Below are 23,373 nucleotides of genomic sequence, written 5' to 3' on the forward strand. Positions count from 1 at the left end.
AATCTAATCCATGCAACCGTACCTTTCCTAAACCCACATTGCTGCTCATCAATTACTCTCTCTGTTCCTCTTCTAATCCTTTCAATTAAAACCCAACTACACTCAACAAAATTATCCCTCTGAAACTACTACACTCACATTTGTCCCCTTTTGCTTTGTAAAGTGGAACTATACAGGCACTGGAGGAGTGCCTTGTTATTAGTATTATTATTGGGGGTGTAGAAGAGAAGAAGCAGGCTTTCATAGATTAGTTACAAATTAGGACAAGGGAATCGTATCAGAGGTACAAAGTAAAGAAGAGGAGTAAAGCTTAAGATTAAGGAGGCAAAGAGGAGAACAGATGTGAAATGGGGTAAGAGTATGACAAAATTTTGAAAGTAATAAAAAGATGTTTTGGAAAGAAATTAAAAGAGGAAGAGGAGGCAAATCAAGTAGAGAAGAAAAGGTAAAAGGTGCAGATGGAGGGATGATAATGGAAGAGAAGGCAGTGAGAGGAAGGTGGGCAGAGTATTTTTGGGAGTTGCTAAATGTGAAGGAGGACAGGGAGGGAAAGGTAGTGGCAATGGGAAGCACTAAGAAAATGTCAGGGCTAGATTCAACCTGCAGGCCATTAGTAGAATTGCCCAGATATTGGATGTACATTTGCAATACGCAAAATAGTGATACCATACAGTTTTACTGTTGTATTAAGTACTTGTCTGGGTAATAGAAGCTGCTCCCAGGGATTTGTGCCATCTGCAGGAAGGCAAGGGCTTCTTGTGGTGGTTTGGCCCCCATTCCTTCCATGCTGGTCCGACAATGTAGATGCTGTCATTCCAGGGCCTTGCTGCAGCCTCTACAAACACCCCACCCACTGCACTACATGGCATAGCACCCACACATGCCAAGAAACATCAAAACAATCAAAACAACACCCAAATACCTATATCACACACAAATACTCTCTTCTCTTTCTCCACAACTATCATCATATCTATAATCATATCACTCATTGCTCCATCAGCAAACTGAAAGACAATACATTGCTGGATGCCAGACCCCAATATCCATCCCTCTAAATCCTCTTTCCTTTGAGAAGACAGAGTCCATCTGACCAGACTGTGATGTGGTCACCATCCAGCACTTCTAAGGTACCAGAAGAGGCTGGAAGACTTTATTGTACATGATCATGCATGCCAACAATACAATATACATTCTATAAGGGATTTGTGGGAGAACTCCATTCCAGCTGTGGCGTTCCTCAGGGAGACAGGACTGCTTGGCCAGAGAGTCTAGGGAATGACAACAATTATCAAGGATGTAACACTTCACCCCATACTATACAACACATTATGGAAGACTGCATTGTACATGATCATGTATGCGAACAACACAATATACAATCTGTAAGGGACTTGTGGGAAAACCCCATTCCAGCCTTGGCATTCCTTAAGGAGACAGGGCTGCTCAGCCAGACAGTCTAAGGAACAACAACAACAACAATGTATTAATAATGTATGGTAAATTGGTAAGTAAAACCAATGGAAAATGTCCTCCAAATTATTTTATTTCAAAATAGTGACATCCATAAATAGCTTAATTATTATATAATATGATCTAGACATCTTAACTAGTTGTTCAACAGACCTATTCTCTTTGATGAGTAGCCTGACTATCCCTGCCTGCTTCAGGCAGGGAGGGGAAATGACCTATCCCATAACTATATTCTTTAACAATGAGGCTCTCAAACTAATGGTTTCTGACCATACATACTCCTTATAACCATGATCATTTGTTTTCATGGTACGTGTTTCTGACCCCATAATTTTGTTCAAGAAAATCCTCAAGCTTACATTTATGTGTTTTCCATTGTGGGAGACCAATTTTAGAAACCACACCAGAATTATGAGCCATTTTGTTAACCCCTGTACCACCAGCATCTAACACTTCATTGGTACTGATTGACCTTTTGGTCTGAAGGTTGAGCTGTGATTAAAAATATAGTAATTTTGTATGATCCAAACCTAAAACTTACTCTAAGATATATTGAACTTTGAAGATGTGAATACAATGATGAACACAAAAGGCAGGTGAAATATACATATTCTTTAAAAGAATTTATATACAAATAATTTCTTAAACTTTATGTCTAAGAAAATTTGAAGTTAACAGGGAAGATCCAAAATGATCTATTCTTTAATGATCATTCATTTCTTCAACTTAAACTCCTCTACCTACTTCTGTGGTTTGGGTTGCTCTCCTATCTTGTTATGAGGACAGGATGTTTCACAAATTTGCATCCTTAATTTCCAGCCACAAGCTGGCGCACTGTATTCTCAAACTCCCTGGAAGAAAACATACCGATCTAAAACAGATAATGCCAATTCAGTTCTATAGACTCCCTGTGAAAACTGTTATTGCATTCCACCACAAAACACAAGATGTTTTTTGGGCCATTAGGGATCTGGAGAAGGCATATGATGCTGCTGACAGGAAGGCTTTGAGGGATGTGTTGCACATGCATGGGATAGGGAGAAAGCTGTTGAAGGCTGTCAAAAGTTTGTACATGAATAATAATGCTTGTGTTAAGGTAGGGAAAGGAGACCATGAATGGTTTGAGGTGAAGGTGGGTCTGCACCAAGGTTGTGTAATGTTACAATGGTTGTTCAACATGGATAATGCAAGGAGCAGGAGTTTGGAGATGGTGAGGATGGAAGGAAATCGGAAGTGAGCCAGTTGTTACTTGTGGATGACAGTGTATTTGTGGCTGGGTCAGAGGAGGATTGGGAGGGTATGTAAAAGTAGAAAGTTGAAAGTAGGTGTGGACAATAGTGTGGTGATTAGATGTACAATGAGAGGGTGGTAGTAAGCTGGAGTAAGCCTTTAAGGCTGAAGGAAGTTATCGCTTGTGGACAACACTGCACTTGTGGCTGGGTCAGAGGAGGGTCCAAGGCAGTTAGTGGTATTGGTTGTGGGGGTGTGTGTGAGGAGAAAGTTGACAGTACATGTGGACTAAAGTAAAGTGATTAGATGTGCAAGGGGAGAGGGTGGCAATGTGTTGACGTAAGTCTTCAAGGAGAGAGGCTGAAGAAAGTGAACATCTTTAAATATTTATGGCCATGTACAGCAGGGAATGGTGGAGTGAAGAGTGGAGATAGATTATGGAGTAAAGGAAGCAAGAAAATATCTTGTGGGAAAGAAAAGTGTCATGAAAAGTATGTATTTTGGAAAGAACACAAAGAGAAGATTGTACAAAGGGTGATTGCACCCACAACACTATAGGGCAAAGACTTGGAATTAAAGGGAGACAGAAAGAAAGCATGAATGTGTTTGGGATGAAGTATTTAAGAAGTATGGTGGGAGTTACAAGAACAGAGTGAGAACTGAGGTGAGGCAAAGAGTGGGGTCGAAAAAAAGAGAGCTGGCAGATAGAGATGATAAAAAGAATATTGGGAAGAGTCAGGCATTTGGAAAGAATCAGTGATGAGAGACTAGCAAAATGAGTGTGGAAAGTGGAAGTGGATGGAGTGCACTTGAGGGGAAGACCAATTATGGGATGGATAGTTGAGGTAACAATGCCCTTAGGTACAAATAGAATGTTTGTAAAAGAGGGAAGGAATATGGCAAGAGATATGTAAAGGCGGAGAGTGGTTGTGAATGAATAATAAATTGTCGTGGGCCAGAAGGATTTCTTCTTGTCTGCTCAGTAAATTCTTGAGTGAATGAGGGGGATTGGGTTGCCATGTAATGAAGCTGTGGGGGTAACCAGCTTTGGCTGTTGGGGCCTGCTGTGGAGGTGCTGTATCTTGCTGTATTGTTTCTGACCAAAGCAGTGACTGGGAACAGGGATGACCTTTCATCTACAAGGAGCCAAGATAAAAGGACCATGAATTGGTGTTGGACAGGTGAAAGGTGGGTTTACTCACTTCCTTTATTTTACAATTCTCTCTCTCTCTTTCTCTAACATGAAAAAGTCATTATAGAAAAATGCAAGGAGCAACCCAAACTATTATATAGATATGTGAATGGTAAACTTAAAAATAAACAGGAAATGGTGAAACTATGCCAAGGAAATATAGAATATACAGAAGATCTAGAAATGGCCAAAGTCATGATTAATTGCTTCAAGTCTATTTTTACAATATTGGGATGAAAAAAAAAAAAAAAAAAACAAATAATGGAACATTTATCAAACCTTGATGCCAGGAAATTGCACGGCACAGATGGAATTGCAAGTTGGATTCTAAAAGAATGCAAAGAAAAACTAATGGACAAAATATATAACATAGTAAGTTACTCACTTAAAGAAGGAAAAATACCTAAAGACTGGAAAAATGCTAACATTGTATCAACATATAAGGGAGGAAACAAGGAAGAACCAACTAACTATAGACCGGTCTCACTAACAAGCACAATAGCCAAAATTTGTGAGAAAATTATCAAGAATAGATGGGTAAAACACCTGGAAGAAAATAATATAATAAACCCAAGACAATTTGGGTTCAGACAAGGAAGATCATGTACCACAAACTTAATATGTTTTTACTCAAGACTAATAGATATAGTGCAAGAAAGGGATGGATGGGCTGATTGTGCTTTCTTGGACTTACAAAAAGCTTTCGACAAGGTACCACATAAAAATATTAAAAAGACTGGAACATATAGGAGGGATACAAGGGAACCTACTAAAATGGATGGAGGACTTCCTGATTGGTAGAAAGATGAGAGTAGTACTCAGAGAAAAATATTCAGGTTGGAAGGAGGTGATTAGTGGAGTTCTGCAAGGATCTGTATTGGCTCCAATAATGTTTGCTATTTATGTGAATGACATGGATGATGATGTGCAATGTTACATGAGCTTCTTTGCAGATGATACTAAATTGTTAAGGAAAGTAAAAACCGAAACGGATTGAGAATCACTACAGGAAGACCTGAATAAGGTTTGGAAGTGGAGTCAGAAATGGGAAGTGGACTTCAATATTAAGAAGTGTAGCATAATGGAGTTTGGAAAAAGTAAAAATAGAATATCAGGACAATATAAAATTGGAACTAAGGAGGTAAAGAAAGTGGGATTTGAAAAAGATCTGGGAGTAATTATCTCAAACGACTTGCCCAATGATAAACAAATAAACAAAATTGTTGGAGAATCCTATAACTTGCCAAGATCAATAAAAGTGGCATTTACCTATTTGGATGAAGAAATGATAAAAAAAATATTAGTTACACTGATAAGGCCTAGACTAGAATATGTGGCAACATTGTGGTCACCCAGTACCAAAAAGAATATAAAGAAAATCGAAAGAATCCAGAGAGCAGCCACAAAAATGGCTCCTGCTCTTTCAAACTTGTCATATGAGGAGGGACTGGCTAAATTGGAGTTACTGACTCTGGAGCAAAAAAGAGAGGCGACCTACCTACCATCCATAGAATCATGAAGGGCACAGAAATACTCAATAGAGAGGACTTGTTGAATTGGGACAAGAGAAACACAAGAGGACATGGAAAGAAACTCAAAAAACATAGTCATAAAGGAGATCTGAAGAAGAGCAGTTTTCTGCATAGTAGTGGACACTTGGAACAAACTGGACAAAAAAATTGTGCGCAAAAATCATTCATGAATTTAAGAGCAAACTAGACACTGCAAGATACAAAGGCTGGACATCACAGAGAAAATTTTAACTTATTAAGATCAATGAAAGTAGCCTTTGACTACATGGATGAAGAAATGGTAAAGAAAATACTAGTTACACTGATAAGACCAACATTGGAATATGCAGTCGCTATGGACACCTAGTAAAAAAAAAAAAAAAAAAAAAAAAAAAAATTAGCTTTTATTACAGAAATTTTAAGTCCTGTGTCATTATCTTATTACCAAATAGTGGAAATGTAGTACAAGTGACTTACTTGGATGTAATAGGCTCTCCAGGAATGTAGAAGGGGTTACATACAACATTACTGTACAAGTTATGCAAACGCCGGAACATCTAAAACAAGAAAGAGATGCAAATTATAAAAGAACACTTGTGTTCATCCAGTTATTTCAATACAACTAATAATCTATTGACTCTAGTTATTTCAATACATCTAATAATCTATTGACTCTAGTTATTTCAATACAACTAATAATCTATTGACTCTATGGAGAAGTTATATAATTTAATTATTATTTCGTGAAAATTATGATTATAGAGGAGAATTTTATACTTGTCAGAAGTGACAAGTATGAACTTGCCATAAACAAGAAAACCCAAATTCAGCTTTCATTCCTGTCTACAGGACAAATACTATCCTATACACAGAGGTAAATTGATGTAACTACAAATATGTGAGAAAAGAGGAAATCTGAGAAAAATGCAAACTTACCATTCTTATTTCATTGTCTCGTAATGTTGTGTTAGAAGCATCAGTGATGACAACAATTTTTATTCTGGTATTAGTTGTGTAGCCAAAACTTGTTGATGTGTTAAGGAAAGCTTTATCAAAATATCCTAAAAAATGTGCATGTATTTACCTAGTTGTACCTAATTGTATTATATGGGAAGGGAGCTATGCTCATAGTGACCTGTCTTTGTATCTCTCAGCATCAAGTTTTTTCTTAAAATCTGGAATAGTGTTTGCACACACTGTTTCTTTGTCTAATTTGTTCCAAGTACCTATCACTCTGTGTGGGAAGCTATTTTTTTCAGATCTCTTCTGTAAAATATGTGTAGTCATGTGTGAGAATGCTCCAAGCACCATTTTTTTTTCCTAATGTCAGAAATCACTCCTAAAATTAACCAACATTAAAACTGATGTATCTACGTAGAACCCCTATGTGAGTGGGTGGGGTTGGGGAGGGTGTTTCTACGTACAGTGTTCGAAAAAAGTACTGTCCACCTGGGGTGAGGTGGACAGTACTTTTGCTGAATCTAGAAAGACCTGTATAAGTGGCATGGTTTTATGCTAAATATTCTATGTGCCTACAGCATGATTAATTCTTGGTTCACATATAAGCTCCGCCCCTTTCCTGCTCACTGTAGGCAAACAGAATTTTTGGCACGAAACCATGCCACTTGTATGGTTTTTCTAGATTTGACAAAAGTAGTGTCCACCTCACCCCGGGTGGACAATACTTTTGTTGAGCACTGTAAATATATGAGATATAAGGGCAACTTCTGCCATTATTCCATAATGCTTGGAGTGTTCGCCTGTGGCACTACTCATATACGGTGACACAAAAGTTAGGAATAGTATTATAACAACATAATTTTATGTCAAAGAGTGGTGTAATACAAAGCTACCCCATGTCTCCACATTTTTTTAAATCTATACTTGGAGTATAGCACTAGTGGAGTGTTGGGGTTGCACTAAGGTCAGAGGAATAAAAATAGCATTTATGAGGTACACAGATGACACTATGCTGAGAGGAAAATCAATAAACGAGTCACAAAAAATGGCAAATATTAAGGAAGAACATTGCAATCAATATAAACTAAAAAATAAAGACAAAACAAAAATGCAATAATGTTAAATGCTAAAGATCTACTAAAACACAACCCCAAAGTCAAATTCACCTTTTCATTTCATTCTAGTTTTATTTGATACTAACACATCCATCTTTCTTCTCTTATTCAATGGTTGGAGGCTTCCTCCTAAACTCTTTTTCTTATTGTGGAATATATTCATACAGAACAAGGGAGTAAGCACAAAGGCATAGCATACACAAATATGGACAGTCCACTTGAACTGATGCATGACTTTCCTGAATTAAAAAAAATCTTGTACAAAGAAATCTAGAGCACCACAGGAAAAGGATACACTTTAAACTCCTCAGAAGCATAAAGAAGACCAAGATAAAGTTCCCTGGCATCTCCTGGTGTTTTGGCAATAGCTGCAACTTTTTCTTGAATGACATCAAGGCCAGTGTGTGCCAGATAATGAAGCTGGAGTTCTTCACGGCCACTGCCAACCCACAGATACAGTGGAGAGTTCTGTAGAAATCATAACGATAAACAATGAACTTGTCAATAAAGAATACTATATGAGGATAATGCTAATCATAAGTAATTAAGTGCTTTTCATGTAACATTAGGTTACAATTGGGTACCACTCAGTCATTAGCAACACCCTCATACACTGTGAGAGTGGTGTAGCATGTTGAAATGCTGCCAAGGGCAGGAATCACATTGCCGCAAACCAGTTATCATTGTCCAATCACTTAAAATATATTTACTATCACACCTTCATTATGATTTCCACCAGCTTCCCATTTGTCTTTGTTGCTATAATGTACTAATCAGGATGGGACTAAACATAATTTTTATAAGAATACTGTGAGGGAAGCATAAACAGATGTGGAGCAGGTATATATCACATTATACAAATGATGTAAAAATTGGAACTGGGGTAAGAGCTTAAAAACAGCATTGCCCATCCACCCTTATCTGCCATCACCAACCACTTACTTTGGTGTATTTAAAGGAAGAAAGGGGCAGAGTTTTCAAGGCTTCCTCTGGTCTAAGGAAGAAAATATTCATATAGTGATACCCCAAATGAGTAAAGGAAGATTAACAAAAGAGGTGTGGAAAGCAGAGGTGGATGGAATGAACATGAGGGGATGACTGAGGACAAGATGGATGGACAGGGTGAAAAGGACTTTGAGCAAGATGGTAATATCCATTGAGCAAGGAAGGGAGGAAGCAAGGGATACGGGTGAGTGAATGATAGTTGTGTATGGATGATATTTTAAAACAGCCCAAAGGGATTACTCTCTGTTTTCTCTATTCTCCCCATGAAGGGACCAGGAGGAAGGGTCACCATGTAAGTGAAATGGTCAAGCAGTCTGTGTGCCGTGTCTTGCCACAATGCTTCTGACTCAGATGGTGGGCAGGAGACAGAAAACATAATCAAACCAGTTCACAGAATCTGGGGGTAACTCATGTGCAACTGCAAAAAAAATATTTAATCAAGATGTCGAAGCCGGCGTCCTCATGCACCCACTCGCTCCTCATGACGCTTAAGTACTGTAGGTATCATCGTACCAAAGTGATTAAGAGGACCACAATGAAAATTAGTTTCACATGCTTTTTGTTTCATCCTCATAATCTTATACACTGTATTTTTATATCTGTGCATCTGAATACAAATTTTTTATGTGAATGCAGCTTGTTCTAATAAATTTTTGTGGTACTAGATTTTTTATTATGCACAGTATGGCAGCCATACTCCAAATTTTCATGGCTAGGAGTACAGCAGTGTTCTGAGTACTGTATGTGCAAATACAACATTACCATTTACATCATTGCCACATTCATAGCCGATCATAATAGCAAATTCGGCATTGTACTAATTGTGCCACATTCGTTATTATAATCTAACCTAACCTAATTGACTTAACATAATCTAACCTGACTGACTGATTCAGACACTTTCCAATGGAATGGCAGGTGAATTTTTTTCCACCGTGAATAAAATGCAACTCTAGCTCGGAAAATTTCAACTGATGATTGAACTGCCTTCTTGGATTATGTTTTAATGCCAATTCAATTGTTCAAGATCTCCATGTGTACAGCTTACAATCATGTTTGTTCATAGGTCTGAACTGCATTTTGCAACTCTTCAAACAAAGTTTAGAATTAACTTCAAATTTCACCTGGAATGGGTCATCAGGTTCAGCCATTTTGAATTTCTGACTGGAGGAGGGTGGAAATGGAACTCATGTGCTGAAGTGTGCCATACTACCCCTGAAAATTTGAAGTATGGCTGCTGTACCTCTAACCAGTTTGTTTTTCTTATAATTAAGTTGTCAATAACAGTATTACCCATATATCAGTATTATTATTGTTATTTATCATTCTTATTTAACAGTTATTTCTATATTTCATTTGTTTAATACTTCAGGTGCCATTAGGCATTTCTTTCTTTACATAATAAGTTAGGTAAATTTTTAGAAGTGCACACCTATGTGATATAGCGATAGAAAAGTAAATAATAATTTTGTAAATTATAATACATCAATGTGATATACGTTATTCTTGGCAGAAATTAATAATAGATATAGCTAAAAGCTATAAACGCACAAACTTAGCCACTTCAGTTGCTTGAGACGCCATCTTTGTTTTGGTAGAGGTGGAGGTTGAAGAAATTACAGTATGATGAATTCATCTATTCTAACCTAACCTGCATTTAGTAATGTGGTATCTGTAATTCTAGAGGTCATCAGGGTTGTTGTCATTATCTTTGACCTCCAAATTTATCAAAACAAAGATGGCGTCTAAAGTAAAAGGAGTTGACTGCATAGGTTTCAGCAATGTTTTCTGATATTAATTTCTGCCAAGAAAAATACTTATTACATTGATGTATTATAATCTATAGAATTAATATCTAATTTTCTAATGATATAGCATGTAGGTGTGCACTTCTAAAAAATATACCATAAGTTATGCCAAAAATTCTTATTTGTAAGAACTCATAATGATTAACATGCTTTGATCTTAGCTATACACATTAGTTTTTTCTACATAATGAATTATGTCAATGATTATTATTTTAAGTAATTGTTATGATTTACTATGTTCTGTTTTTACTTTTTATTAAATTAATTGTATGATCTGGATTCTTTGTTTTTTAAGAGGACCACAATGAAAATTAGTTTCACATGTTTTTGTATCATCTTTGTAATTGTATACATTGTATTTCTATATCTGTGTATCCAACTGCAAAATAAAAACTAAACTAATGTGCACCATGGCTGCAGTATATAATATAACATTAACAAGCTGCCTGTAGTAGGAAGGTCAAACACCACTAGAGGCACCACCGTCGATGACGAGCACAATAGCGCGTCATTTTATGCGCACGCCATTCAACACCCAAATTTACATACCGTGGGAAATTTCATTCATAAAAATGTTATGCGAGTGTATTTACTACAATCATAGTAAATTTCAAACAATCACATAATCAGTTACATGTCGGTACATAAAAACATAAGATAAACATGGCGGCCTGCATTCAGCAGTAAATCGAAAATTGGTTTATGTTTCAGAGTAAAAAATGAGCTAAAAAATTCAGTGTATTGGCAACTGACCAAAATGAACGAAAACTACTAGTTTTGCGGATTATTTTAATACCAAAACAAAGGCAGCGTGTTACGGAAGAGCTGAGAAATCGATGGTACTAGTTTTTTTCCCTATCGGGTCGGATTAGCGGATAACAACAACGTCAACGTTCATCCCGTCATCTTCTCTATGATCACTGGTGGTATGGATCAAACTTCACTTCATTAAGTTTCTTACTATTATGTTATTTGTGTAATAGACTTATAGTTGAATTTTTTTTTTTTTTTTTCTAAAATGTGTGATTTTCATGTAATTTGATCAAAGAGAAGTTACGTTTTTATCCTCCGTAATATTACGGACCAAAGCTACGATTCCTCCAGCCCGCCATCTATGATCACTGGTGGTATGGATCAAACTACACTCTATTACGGTAATTTTTTTTACTATTGTGTTATTAGTGTAATAGATTGCATATAGTTGAATTATTTCAACTATTTTCTTTAATATGTGTGATTTTCATGTAATTTGACAGTATTCGTAGCTGTGGTCGGTAATTTTGCAGAGGAAAACGTAACTCTTTGATCAAATTACATGGAGATTCACATCTCTTATAGGAAATAGGTCAAATAATGCAACCATATGCTCAATTTTTATATAAAGTTGTGCATTTCAGTAAAAACCGTCATTGTTTAGGTTTGGTTGGCAATTAGTCAGACTGCATGTTTCGGCCCGATTAAATACCCTTCAAAATGCAATATCTCGAGAACTAGGACAGCTAGATGGACAATTCAAATTGCATTGTACTCATAGCTACTTTCTGCATCTCATGAGAACTACTTCAGCTCAAATATCAGGAATTCCATTTTCAAGATGACCTAGCTACCTGTAGACTACAGTGTAGTCTGAAGATATTAATAGTGACAGAAAAAGTGACATTAAAAAGAAGCTGACAACCCATCTATTCACTAAATGCTACGACCTAAACGGAAGGAGTATTACAGACAACTACTAATGTTAAAAAACTAAAAGAAGAAGAAACAAATCGGGGCTCTGCAGCGATACGACAGTTTCGGAGCGGTGCCCTAGAAATTAAGACTTCAATTATACAAATGTATTCCAGTAGCTCACCTCCTTCCCAATGACAGCAACACAAACCACCATCTTAAGTTTGCACTTTATCACGTATACTCCAACTTTTCCTGCTTATTATAGTGAATGTTCAGAAAGTCTGTTCAGACTGAGGCCATCACACCATTTACACACCACCAGTGAAGGTCTAGGCAAGGCGTTTGTTTACAAACATTGACAAATGACAACTGTGTACAGTAAGGATGAACTTTAGATTACACTTACTCTTGTAATGATTTTATCAGAGTAATTCAATGATTACAAAGAATGCCTTTATTTAGTCTGAACAAATATTGTGCAGTTAGATGCAATATATCAATGACGTCACAACCTTTTTTTTCCAGTGTGGAGGCGAATCTTGGTTGGGCGCACAGCGTAACTGGCGCTAATTCAAAACTCCCTCAAAATAACGAAGAAACAGACAAATCTAACCTCTGTCATAACCATAAATTAATATAAAAACTGTATTGTTGCATCTACAACAAGTGTCGATTAGTATCGTCTGGTTGCTTACGGCTCGAAAAACAATTGTCAATCTCTAAGTCCATGGGTAACCAAACTCTCTAACACCCGGCCATCTTCCAGTTAGTGGCTGAAAGCATTTAATCAACTTGCGCTGAATGGCCTACCGGCTCCGGCGCTTGGCCTTCGAGCCAAAAATTCCATAAATCAATCATTTAATCAACTTAAATTGTTTTCTAGTCACAGGAAATCTATTCAAGCTGGAAACTTGCTGCAGAGGCTGGGAAATTACCATTAATTAATCATTTGTCATCTTGTCTGGACAAGCTCCCCTACTCCATAAACTCAATTATCATCACAAACTTTCCACCACCACAAGTTTTCCTATCACTATAGTCTCCTTCATCACCACAAGCTCTCTCGCCATCAGTATAAGCTACTTGACCACCACTGTCCACGGTCCTCTGATATTTATTGTTTATATAAATGACATGATGAAGGCATGTGTCAATATTCTGAGAGAGCGTGGGAATTGTTGAACAATAATTTACAATTCAAGATAATTTACACAGGTTATACAACTGGAGTCTGGAATGGCAAATGCTTTTTCAAGTCCAAAAGTGGAAATGCTATTTGGGATATAATAACCTTGGTTACGATGACTTCACTGGAGAAAGAAGGTTGGAAAATGTCAGAGAAGTGAAAGTTCTGGGTGTACAAATACACCATTCTGAGTCCGAGTAACATTGTAGACAAAACTATGAAAACTGTGAACCAGATGTTGGAAATAAAGAGAGGGACTCATATTGGAAAAAAATGAATAAATCGTCCATTATCATCATATTCTACATAACGCTTGTTCGATTATACTTTGAATTTCTACAAAAGGACATCGACAACATTCATTGAAAAAAAAGAGCGACAAAAATGTGTAGTTACCTGAAGGGTTCTTATGAGACATGCTTTTAAAAGATAGACCTGATATTTCTCGATATGCGAGGATTGAGAACCAACTTCATACAGGTAATTAAAATAGTGCATGGCATGGAAGACATCATTCTTGAGGGTTTGTTCGAGTTCAGTGCTGCAACACGGAGAGGACATCAGTTCATGATAGTTGAGCAGAGATCAAAACTGGAGCTGAGAAATTTATTCTTTCCTATCTATCTATATACCAAGAATTTTTCTCCCTTATAAGGGAGGTAGCAAATTCAAGGGCACGTACCTACCCCCCCCTCCCCCCCCAATTCCATCTCAACCACGCTGCCATCGGAAACAGTGCAGGCGACGAGTTTAAACAAGTTTAAGAGCGTCATAGGTCCCTTATGTCGACAGAGGAAGGGGCTAACTGCTGCAAGCCAGACACGGCTTTCTGGCCTCGTACTGACATCAACTGGTGATATCTACAGCTACTTATGGTAGGAGTCGCCGACTACATCAAATTAAATAAGGATAAATCGGGCTCCCAACACCAACACAATGTTCTTCCACCAACACAGAGTCCTCCCACCAACACAAAACTCTTCCAGCAACATAATCTCTCTTGACCAAACCCCCCAACTACAAGCTACCTCGCCACCACTCTTCCTCACCATCACTAGTTCCTTACCGCTTTAAGCTCCCTTCACCACAAGCTGTCTGACCATCACAGGCTCCCCACCACAAACTCCCCTCCACACCGACCATCAGAACTACCTCCCATCACCAGTTCCCTCTACCCCCCCATCCCCCCTCCGGCCCATCAATACAGGCTCTCCCACTAATGCAAGTTTCCCCCACCACCGTAATCTCTCCTCCAAACCACACAGACTCCCCAACGACCACAAGCCTCTATGGAAGGATCCCCAACCTATATCATCAAAGACACACTGTACGGAATAATCTTAGTGGACAGGTGCAGCTGTTCGATAAAGGTAGTCAAGATGACAGTCATGCGCCATCCACACATTGGTGGACAGCGACTATAATAATAATAATGATAATAATAATAATAATAATAATAATAATAATAATAATAATAATAATAATAATAATAATAATAATAATAATAATAACAATGATAATGATAATAATAACAATGATAATAATGATAATAATAATAATAATAATTATAATAATAATGATGATGATAATGATAATAATAATAATAATGATAATAATAATAATAATGATAATAATAATAATAATGATAATAATAATAATAATAATAATAATAATAATAATAATGATAATAATAATAATAATAATAATATATCTGAATAGAACCGCCAATGACGACGATGTCAATCAAATAATTCCGACAATATATTCCAGTCTGCTGCCATCCTGCCACGCAAATTATAAAAAAAAGGATTAAAACCTACTACGAACTGTAGGCCTAGTTCGTAGCAGGATCTGATCTTTTTGATCCTTGAGGTCCCATGTTTAAGACTTTGTGACTGCTGGATTTGATTATTTGAAAAAACTTTACAACAACTAGAGGTTAATTCCATAACAGTTGGGTAAATACACATTGGATGATAGCTAGAGTCGTAAGAATGACGGTCAATTTAGATCAACCGTCCTAAATTTAGAAATTAGATTAAATGCTTAGTTTAAAGAATTAAAGATCAACGGAAGGGAATGGAGACAGACTGGAGTAAATCTGTGTATAAAGTCAACTTCAACTGCTGCGAAGAGGAAATGATTCTTACTCGTATCTCTCAGAATGTGACTGGGCAGGCTTCCTTAAGACTGACATCGGCGGTTACACAAAAATGTAGCAAACGGAGCCATCATATTCTTTTTACAATAGAAATATTTCCATTAATGTCGACTGTTCCAACAATGTATTTACTCGTAGAAATTGAGGGGAACAGATTTTCACAAACTAATGAAAAATAATTTGAGTTATAACGAAAAAACTTACACAATGTTTAGAGTGTGTTCTTCGTAATGAATCTAGTAAACTTGATGTTTCAGCGATGTTTCCTTTCTCCCCAAAAGAAGTATTTATGTTTTAATTCTTACTACACCCAGGCACCTCAATAGGAGAGAAGGAATTAAAATCATCTTGACGACTTTCTAAAACAAAGGGTATTCATCTTTCTATTGTGGTTGCTGCCAAGGCATTTTAATTATCTCTTTACCACCCTTTTGGTAAGAAAAGGGTGTAGGGATGTTAAGGTTATGTAAGTTCTTGTACCCACTCACTTTTGATTTACATCCAAACTCATAAAGACGATGAATTATATAGCATTTGGTTTGAAAACAACAACAACGACAACAACATACATGATACAGGAAGTACGGTATCTGAATAGACAAACTGACTCACTTGAAGATATGTCATGAACATGTTTCGTATCAGTGTTAGACAGAATGGACACAAAATCGTGGACGACTACTTCAACTGGAAAGCTGCAGACTTGCTTTTTTGTTTTATCTGAATCGAGTGAGCATAAAAAAATCGTTGCTCCCCGGCGAAATAAAGGATTCGCATTTTTAAAACGATATCAGTATCGAAATAAAACATCGAAAATCAGCTTATGAACTCAAGAGCCTGTCCATCTTTGGATGAAGCAGAACCCTGGACGATATGACGTCACAAAGGGTAACGTATTCCTAGCAAGAGAGAAACAAACTATGCAAAGGAATCAGATGAAGTTATAGTAACTAATATTCGTGCAAAAAAAGTTGATGTCTCCCAATGAATGTATGGGGAAGGTGGAGATGGAATGGAAGAAGAGGGGAAAGATGGGAAGGAAGGAAAATAGAGGGAAGAATGGTAAATAGGGAGAGGTGAGGAGAGGAGGGGAAGGAGGAAGAAATAAACTAAGACTACGTTATGGAGAGGAGGAACTGGAGGATGAAGAGAAGAAGGAAAACCTGGTAAAATAATGATGGAAAGGTGAGAAGGACCCTGAGGGGGGGGGAGGAAGAAATAGAAGAGGAGAAAAGGACGAGAAGAAGGAAGAGGAAGCGGACGAAGAAAAAGTGGAATAGAACGAGGAGGGGAATGCATGCAAAAAAGAAGAACAAGAAAAAAAGAAAAGTTAGAGGAATTGGGTTTGAATGTTTGTCATCACTGTGAATGGAAAATTCGAGAAGAACGAAATAGTCACAATGGAAGGCGACAGATGCGTCGCCGTGGGAAAGTGGGAGCTGGTGAGGCGTAGAAGAAAAAGAGGAAGAAAAAAAGTCGTATTTCAAAACAGATAACCAGCGCTTCTATCCTTGGGGACAATATCGCGACGGAGATATGGAGTCGTAGAGGTGCTATAGAAAGAGACGATAATGAGAGCAGAGGGAAAGGCGTCACAAGGTCATGGGAACAAATTGAAGAGGACCACACGTCTGAAAAAAAAAATCGTGCAGATGCTTCAACTCCAAAAAATAACCGAGAAAATGATATAACTCCAGATAGAAAAAAAAAGAAAATAGATAAACAAAGAAAAATAAAAAAATATGAGAGCTAGAGGAAAAGGAACGACACCGCACGGCACAACTCATTTCCTGTGTATTACAAAAAAAAAAAAAAAAAAAAAAAAAGAAGAAGGCGCATTTCAACATAGTGTGTAGAGAGAGAGAGAGAGAGAGAGAGAGAGAGAGAGAGAGAGAGAGAGAGAGAGAGAGAAAGAGAGAGTACCACAAGTAGTTCGTTAACACAAGACAAATATATCAAACGGGAAATGCTAATCGAATGTAGTTTCATTAAACCAAACAAATATATCCAGCAGAAAAAGAATGGACCATAAGGGTTAATCACATGGAATGTAAAATGTAACTAACAGGACCAGATTGGACCACATGTGCGAAAAATCTACTTAAAACTAGATAAATATATCAAACAGATGAAGACAAAGCGCTACGTATACAACTCTACACTACACCCAGCTAGAGAGATCTGGTTCAAGAAGTCAAGGGTTGGACGAACTTTGCGTAAACGTATATCTAAAGATGGTGGCACACTAGGCTAACTTGCTACTTGCTTTTGCTCCTCTCTGAGTAGAAACGACTTTGGTTACAATATTGTCGACTTCCGTAAGAACATCTCAACAATGTGTCTAATCTTCGTAAAGGTTCTCTTTTTTCGTCATTCAGCTTTCCACTACATGACGCAAGAGTAATTTGACATTTGAAAATGTTAAAAAAAAATGCAACCGAAGTTGTTTCTACTCAAACATACATACATACATACATATACCAAGGCTTTTTCCCCCTTTCAAGGGAGGTAGCCAAAAAGGGAAAGGCATAAAAACACTCCCACCCATTTCATCCCTAAATACACTCCACACCCCTCCCACCCTCCCTCTCATCTGAGCACCTCCTGGATGACGGGTCATCCCTGCACCCTGCCTACCGCCCTGGGTCAGAAGCAGTGTCGCAAGACACAGCACATCCACAGCAAGGCCGCTTCATTTAATCGGCGACCCCCCCTCTCCGTCCCCCCTTGCATATAAGGAGAGGACGGGGAGAAATCCCTTCGGGCTGCGTCAAAATTTACTCACACATACTACCCCACCCCCCACCCACCCGCCCATTCCTCCTCATGCAATCACAACATCATCCATATACAACCATTCTACTCAAAGGAAGTAGCAAAAATAAGCAGCATGCTAGCGAGAAATGCTTAGTATGCCGTCACTTTAAGTCTGTATGTTTGAGGTCTTGATAACATGACCAGATACAAGGGCCCGAGGACCGTTGGTTGCTGTCGTGGGGCCACGGGTTCCGGGGTCGGATACGCTTGAGGCAAAAATCTATCAACGGAAAAAAAAAAACAGAAAGAAAGTGGTCGAGACTTAATCTTGCCTCGTCTGATAAAAGTGAAACAAACTCAAGGAAGCAGAAGAGGAAGCGTTTCGTATCTGTTTCGTTTCGAAAGAGTTTTTATTTCTTTGGCATTTGACAACGATCCCAAGGTTCAAACACGCTAGCGTCGCGCTGGTATGGCTTCTTCAGCGCAGCAACGTCCTTTATGGATTTCTGTCTCCGCTGACGCTTGAGGATTCTATCCAGACGGGGGTAACAAGGCAAGTTTTCTATCGACCTCCAATATAAGTCAGCACTGAACTGTTATAAGGCAAAATAAAGACGTACCCATATCGAATGGATAGCTAGGACAAGTGGCCATCATTGGCAGCCATTAGCTACCACCCCCAACATGGCACCACGAGTCACATTACTTTTCTTTCAGAAATAAATCTGACAGATATATGTGTGAGAAGGAGGTGAGAACTAGGATTCCTTAGTTTCTACCACTTCAATACAGTGACGCCCTATACTGCTGTTGGTTATGTCCTATACTGGATGATTTGTTCCTCCACCGAAGAGAATCTCCTCGCACTCAACGCGGGGTTGAAGCTGAAAAGGTCAACGGGTACGTCTGTGTCCGTGTATTGTATCCTCTCCTATTCTGGGGGGGAGGGGGGCGGAACTCCCCTCTCCTCCAATCCATTCTCTTCCCTACCTTTCCCTTTCCTACTCTCCTTCCCCTTACTTCCCATACACTCTCTTCCCCTCCATCTCCTTCCCAATTCTCTTCCCTCCTCTCTCCTCCCCTCCCCTCTCTTCCCATCCATTTCCTCAATCCTCCCCTCCCTTCCTCTCTCCTCCTTTCCTTCCCCTCTCCTTCTTTTACCTCCCTGCTCTTCCCTTCCCTCCTCTTCCTTCCTCTCTCTTCTTTCTCTTCTTTTCCTTTCCCTGTCCTTCCGTTCCCTCCTCCTCTCTCTCCTCATCTTTCCTCTACTCCCCTCCCTTTCCCTCGCCTCCCCTCATTTCTCTCTCATCTTCTTTTTTTTTTGTCTTTCCTTCATTTCTTTTCACTTCCATTTCATTCTCTTTTCTTACATTTCCTCCCCTTCTCTCACCTACCTAGGTTTCATATCCTCCCAATATCTCATACAAATAAATCAACTTCAGTAGAGGTACAGAGCTAAGAAGCCATGCTCTTCATCCTACACACTATCGTACACACCTCATTAAAAAAAATCCTCCTTTATTAGACTTGGAAGACCACAGAGCTATAATCTTTATCCTTCTTAGTCTCTCTCCATTCATTCACCATCACACCACGACAACCACTTAAACAACCTCCATGACCCCATGTTTTCATATTCAGAGCTCTTCTTCGACAGAGATCAATATCATAGTGAAAACCTCTTCTTCAATAGACATGCCAAAAACCAAGAGGCTATGTTTACACAAAGAACCTTCTTTAATGATAATCAGGAGATAAATGAAATCAGTTGGTTACACTCTTCTTACCTCTTTCGTGTCGTAGAGAAAACCTCTTCTTCAGTAGACATGAAAGACAACCCTCCCCCCACACCCATCCACCTTATACAAACTCATTCCATTCCCTTAGGAAATGCGAAGACCCCAAAAGCTACATTCTCCAGCTCTCAACACCTCTGTCTCATACAGAGAACCCTTCCTTCATTGTACGTGCAAGGCTAGGAAGCTATCCTCCCCACTTCCACTCCCCCTCCCATCCTTCTGAATGACGTGAAAGGAAGCGCTGGGGGGGGGGGAGGAAGGAGTAGGGGGGTATGGGGTTGAAGTAGCGAGGTTACAGTGCTACAACAAAGACCCTCTCGTAAAGGCTGCCCTACTAACAAAGGCCGTTTGCTTAGGACATTGGAGTGTGAGTGGGAGAGGGCGCGCGGTCAGGCACATCTTCCATGTAGTCATCTTGTATCTTGTAGTCGATCCTATGGAATCTGAGACACGCCAGACTGTCTCCATGGATGCTGGGATTTTCCGCATCAGATCAGATTTGTACATATGTTCGCCATACATACTTCACTACTGTAAATTCTGTCTATCATTTGATAAGTAATTCATGTGATACATTATACACTGAAGCAAAGTTATCTTTATTAATTTACAAACTGGTGTAGACGTAAGTACGTAGAATTACAGTAAAATAGGCAAACAAAATAGAATTATGCGCACACACAGTCATGCACACTTTTGAAAAACGCGTCTGAATGATGTGAGGAAATACTGCTTTCCATACTGAAACGTTAACTCCAGAAACAACTTAAAAGCTAAATCCATAAGCAATTTCAAGGCTGAATATAATAACTTAAGTAAAAGAGACGGGACCTCTAGGCCTGATTAGGTAAATATACTCACAGTTGTTCATGAAATAATTCTTCAAGAGACGCAAACGGTCAACACTGCGGCCAGTCATCCTTGTTCTTGTTTTTGTAATAAACAGGCCTAATTTGAGAATATTCGTTCGGTTTCAGTTGAGATTGGTGGTAGTGAGATAAAAATCTAGACAGGTTTTTCTAGATAATTTAGTGTTCGCTTTCCTGTCGACTCAAACGCATCGAACTCTTTCTTAATATGTTTGTAGTCATTCACCTCTTTACTTTTGCATTAGGACTTTTTTGGTGCTCGGAATTTACCAGTGAGTGTCATTTGTTCATTTACAAAGGCTTTTTTATTATTATTAGCTGGTGAATGCCAGTTTAGTAGTCCCTCCTCGCAATCGGAAGCGTGCTTGTTTCGCATCTTCCTAATCGTGGGTTCGAGTCCCACATTTCTCTCCGATTCTAAGCGGTGACTGTCACATGCCCCAAGAGTCTATAAAGCATAGGGAAAAGATGACGGCTTTGGCCAAAGTTAAGCGTCTCCTGGTGTAGAACCCTCGCCACCACTTTCTCATTACTGACTTCAGACATTACTGATAACATCTTTTTAGTTTTCTTCACGAGGGAAAACTCAAGTGTCAATGGTGGCGATTTTCCCTCACAATTATCAAATTGATTTCCACAGTACAGATATCTCACAAGGCCTACGAAAAACCATACTCCTATTCTTATTCATTATTTTCATAAAGAATTTTTAAAATTCAGGAGAAATGGATAATTCTGTTCATTCACTGATAAAGAGTAACCATAACAATCCCGGGGTTTTAACCTAGTTTCCAGGGGAAAAGATGAACACTTTTTTCGGGATCCTCGAAAGGAAACACTACTTCATAGCCTATCTTATCAACCCTTCCATGTTGGGGAATATCTATTCCTCTATTCTATCCACTGCCAGGCTATTCAACTAATTCCCGTGGCGACTCTTCTCTTGCTAGCTAAGAGGTTAGGCCACAGGCTCCATGAAGAGTGGATCCATGAAATGTGGAGTAAAAACTCCGTGGGTTTATGAACTGTGGGTCCATCCGTGAGTTGAAGAACTTCAAGCCGCAGTCTTCATAATCCACAGACCCATAGATTTAATAACCGTGGACTAGAAAGCCTTGTGTCTGTAAATCGTGGTTTGATGAATTTTGGACCCAGAAGCAGAAGACTTGCTATAAACGAATATATAAGCTGTGGGTCTCTAAACCGAGGATCTATATGCAAACACATAAACAGCGAACCGTTGAACTACGGACGCGTGAGCTGCGAACAGGTAGACCATGTCGATCTATAAATAAACTGACGTCTTGCCTGAGCTGGTCACGTGACACAATCTTTATTCCCGCAGCCCCACCATCTGGAGCCGCCCCTGACTTCAAGCTCCTGACAGTCGCAGCATCCAGAGCTCCCTTTCGAGTCCGTCTGGGTGACAGACAATCCTATTCAGTTATTGAAGGGGCTGAAATGATTGTCTCAATGAACCCTTATCGGCATGGTGACGTACCATATATAAATATATAAATATATATATACATATGTATATATATATATTATGATGTAAGCGGAATAGGAAACACAGGAGTCTTAGTCTTGAGTTTGTTCCTGACTAGTTTCGCAGGTATGCTTTTTCAAAGGAATATGTGTACAAACGGGCTGCGGGCATTAAATACATGGGGTGGACCTCACCACCTCTCCGAGTTGCCATAGTTGGTGGCGAATGTGAACATCACATTGTGGCTCATGTAACAATGAAGACATTTTTACAATTAAATATGATAACACTAATACCAAAGAAATTATTAATAGAAAATGCAACAATAGTAATGATAACGATGAAGAGTATTTACAAGAGGAAATTGAATACGTAACCGCTGCGTTCAGGAACCTAAGGTACCCAGAGGGCATGTTAGGGACGTCACTACGGAAAGCCATTAAAATCAGACAGAGGAAAGGATGTGAAGAGAGGACAAATTTACGATACCTTGTGGTTCCTAACTCTGGCCTCTCTCACATGCTTTCCAAAACGTTGAGACAGACAGGACTCATCATAGTAAATGACACAGGGAAGAAAATAGGACACTTGACCACCAACAGAACCAAGACGAACCGTGACAATAGCATCGTTTACAAAATTCCCTGCAAAGGATGTGACTGTGCATACTACGGAGAGACATACAGGGGACTTAACAACAGACTCAAGGAACACAAAGCGGACATTAGACACCACCGAGAAACCAACGCTCTAGTTAACCACATTGACACAGAGGGACATTTGCCTAACTGGGAGGGTTCCACCATTCTAGCTAAAGGACTACACAAGAAACAACGGAAAATAATTGAATCACTTTACATTGCCAACCACAAAAACACAAACAAGAGAACTGGTGACTCGAAATGGACAAAATCTACCGCGACACTTGCCCTCAAAGAATGGCTTCCCAGACCCCCCGACCCTAAGTAGATACCTTTTTCCCACTTCGGCCTACCCTCTCCAGCTTTCTTCCTTTCACTCTGAAGTTCCTCCATGCTACCTTGCCCCTACTTTTTATCATGATTTATTCTTTTAATGCTATTTGTTACTATTTATTTTCAACACTATTATTATTATCATTGTTATTATAACTATTATTTATTATTTC

The 23,373-nt window shown here is 38.7% G+C and overlaps 1 protein-coding gene across 1 annotated transcript; it reads right to left on the minus strand.

Moving 5' to 3' along the window:
* Nucleotides 1–1,514: 1,514 nt before the first annotated feature.
* On the minus strand, nt 1,515–12,368 carry LOC143036830 (trafficking protein particle complex subunit 2-like protein). The gene is made up of 5 exons (XM_076204634.1): nt 12,147–12,368; nt 7,777–7,949; nt 6,343–6,430; nt 5,884–5,963; nt 1,515–2,324 (listed from the first exon to the last, which is right to left on the minus strand). Exons 1-5 carry the CDS (start codon nt 12,177–12,179, stop codon nt 2,282–2,284), a joined length of 417 nt encoding a protein of 138 aa, XP_076060749.1. The 5' UTR covers nt 12,180–12,368; the 3' UTR covers nt 1,515–2,281.
* Between the last annotated feature and the right edge of the window lie 11,005 nt (nt 12,369–23,373).

Source organism: Oratosquilla oratoria, chromosome 21 (assembly GCF_046742065.1).
Source record: "Oratosquilla oratoria isolate Oo_2021 chromosome 21, ASM4674206v1, whole genome shotgun sequence".
In the NCBI taxonomy this organism is placed as follows: domain Eukaryota; kingdom Metazoa; phylum Arthropoda; class Malacostraca; order Stomatopoda; family Squillidae; genus Oratosquilla; species Oratosquilla oratoria.

Coding starts and splice junctions, on each gene's coding strand:
- LOC143036830 (XM_076204634.1), bottom strand. CDS start 12,179: ATGGTGGTTTGTGTTGCTGTCATTGGGAAGGAG. Junction 6,431..7,776: donor GCTTCTGAGGAGTTTAAAGT/GTATCCTTTTCC, acceptor CACATCAACAAG/TTTTGGCTACACAACTAATA. Junction 5,964..6,342: donor GAGACAATGAAATAAGAATG/GTAAGTTTGCAT, acceptor TTCTTGTTTTAG/ATGTTCCGGCGTTTGCATAA.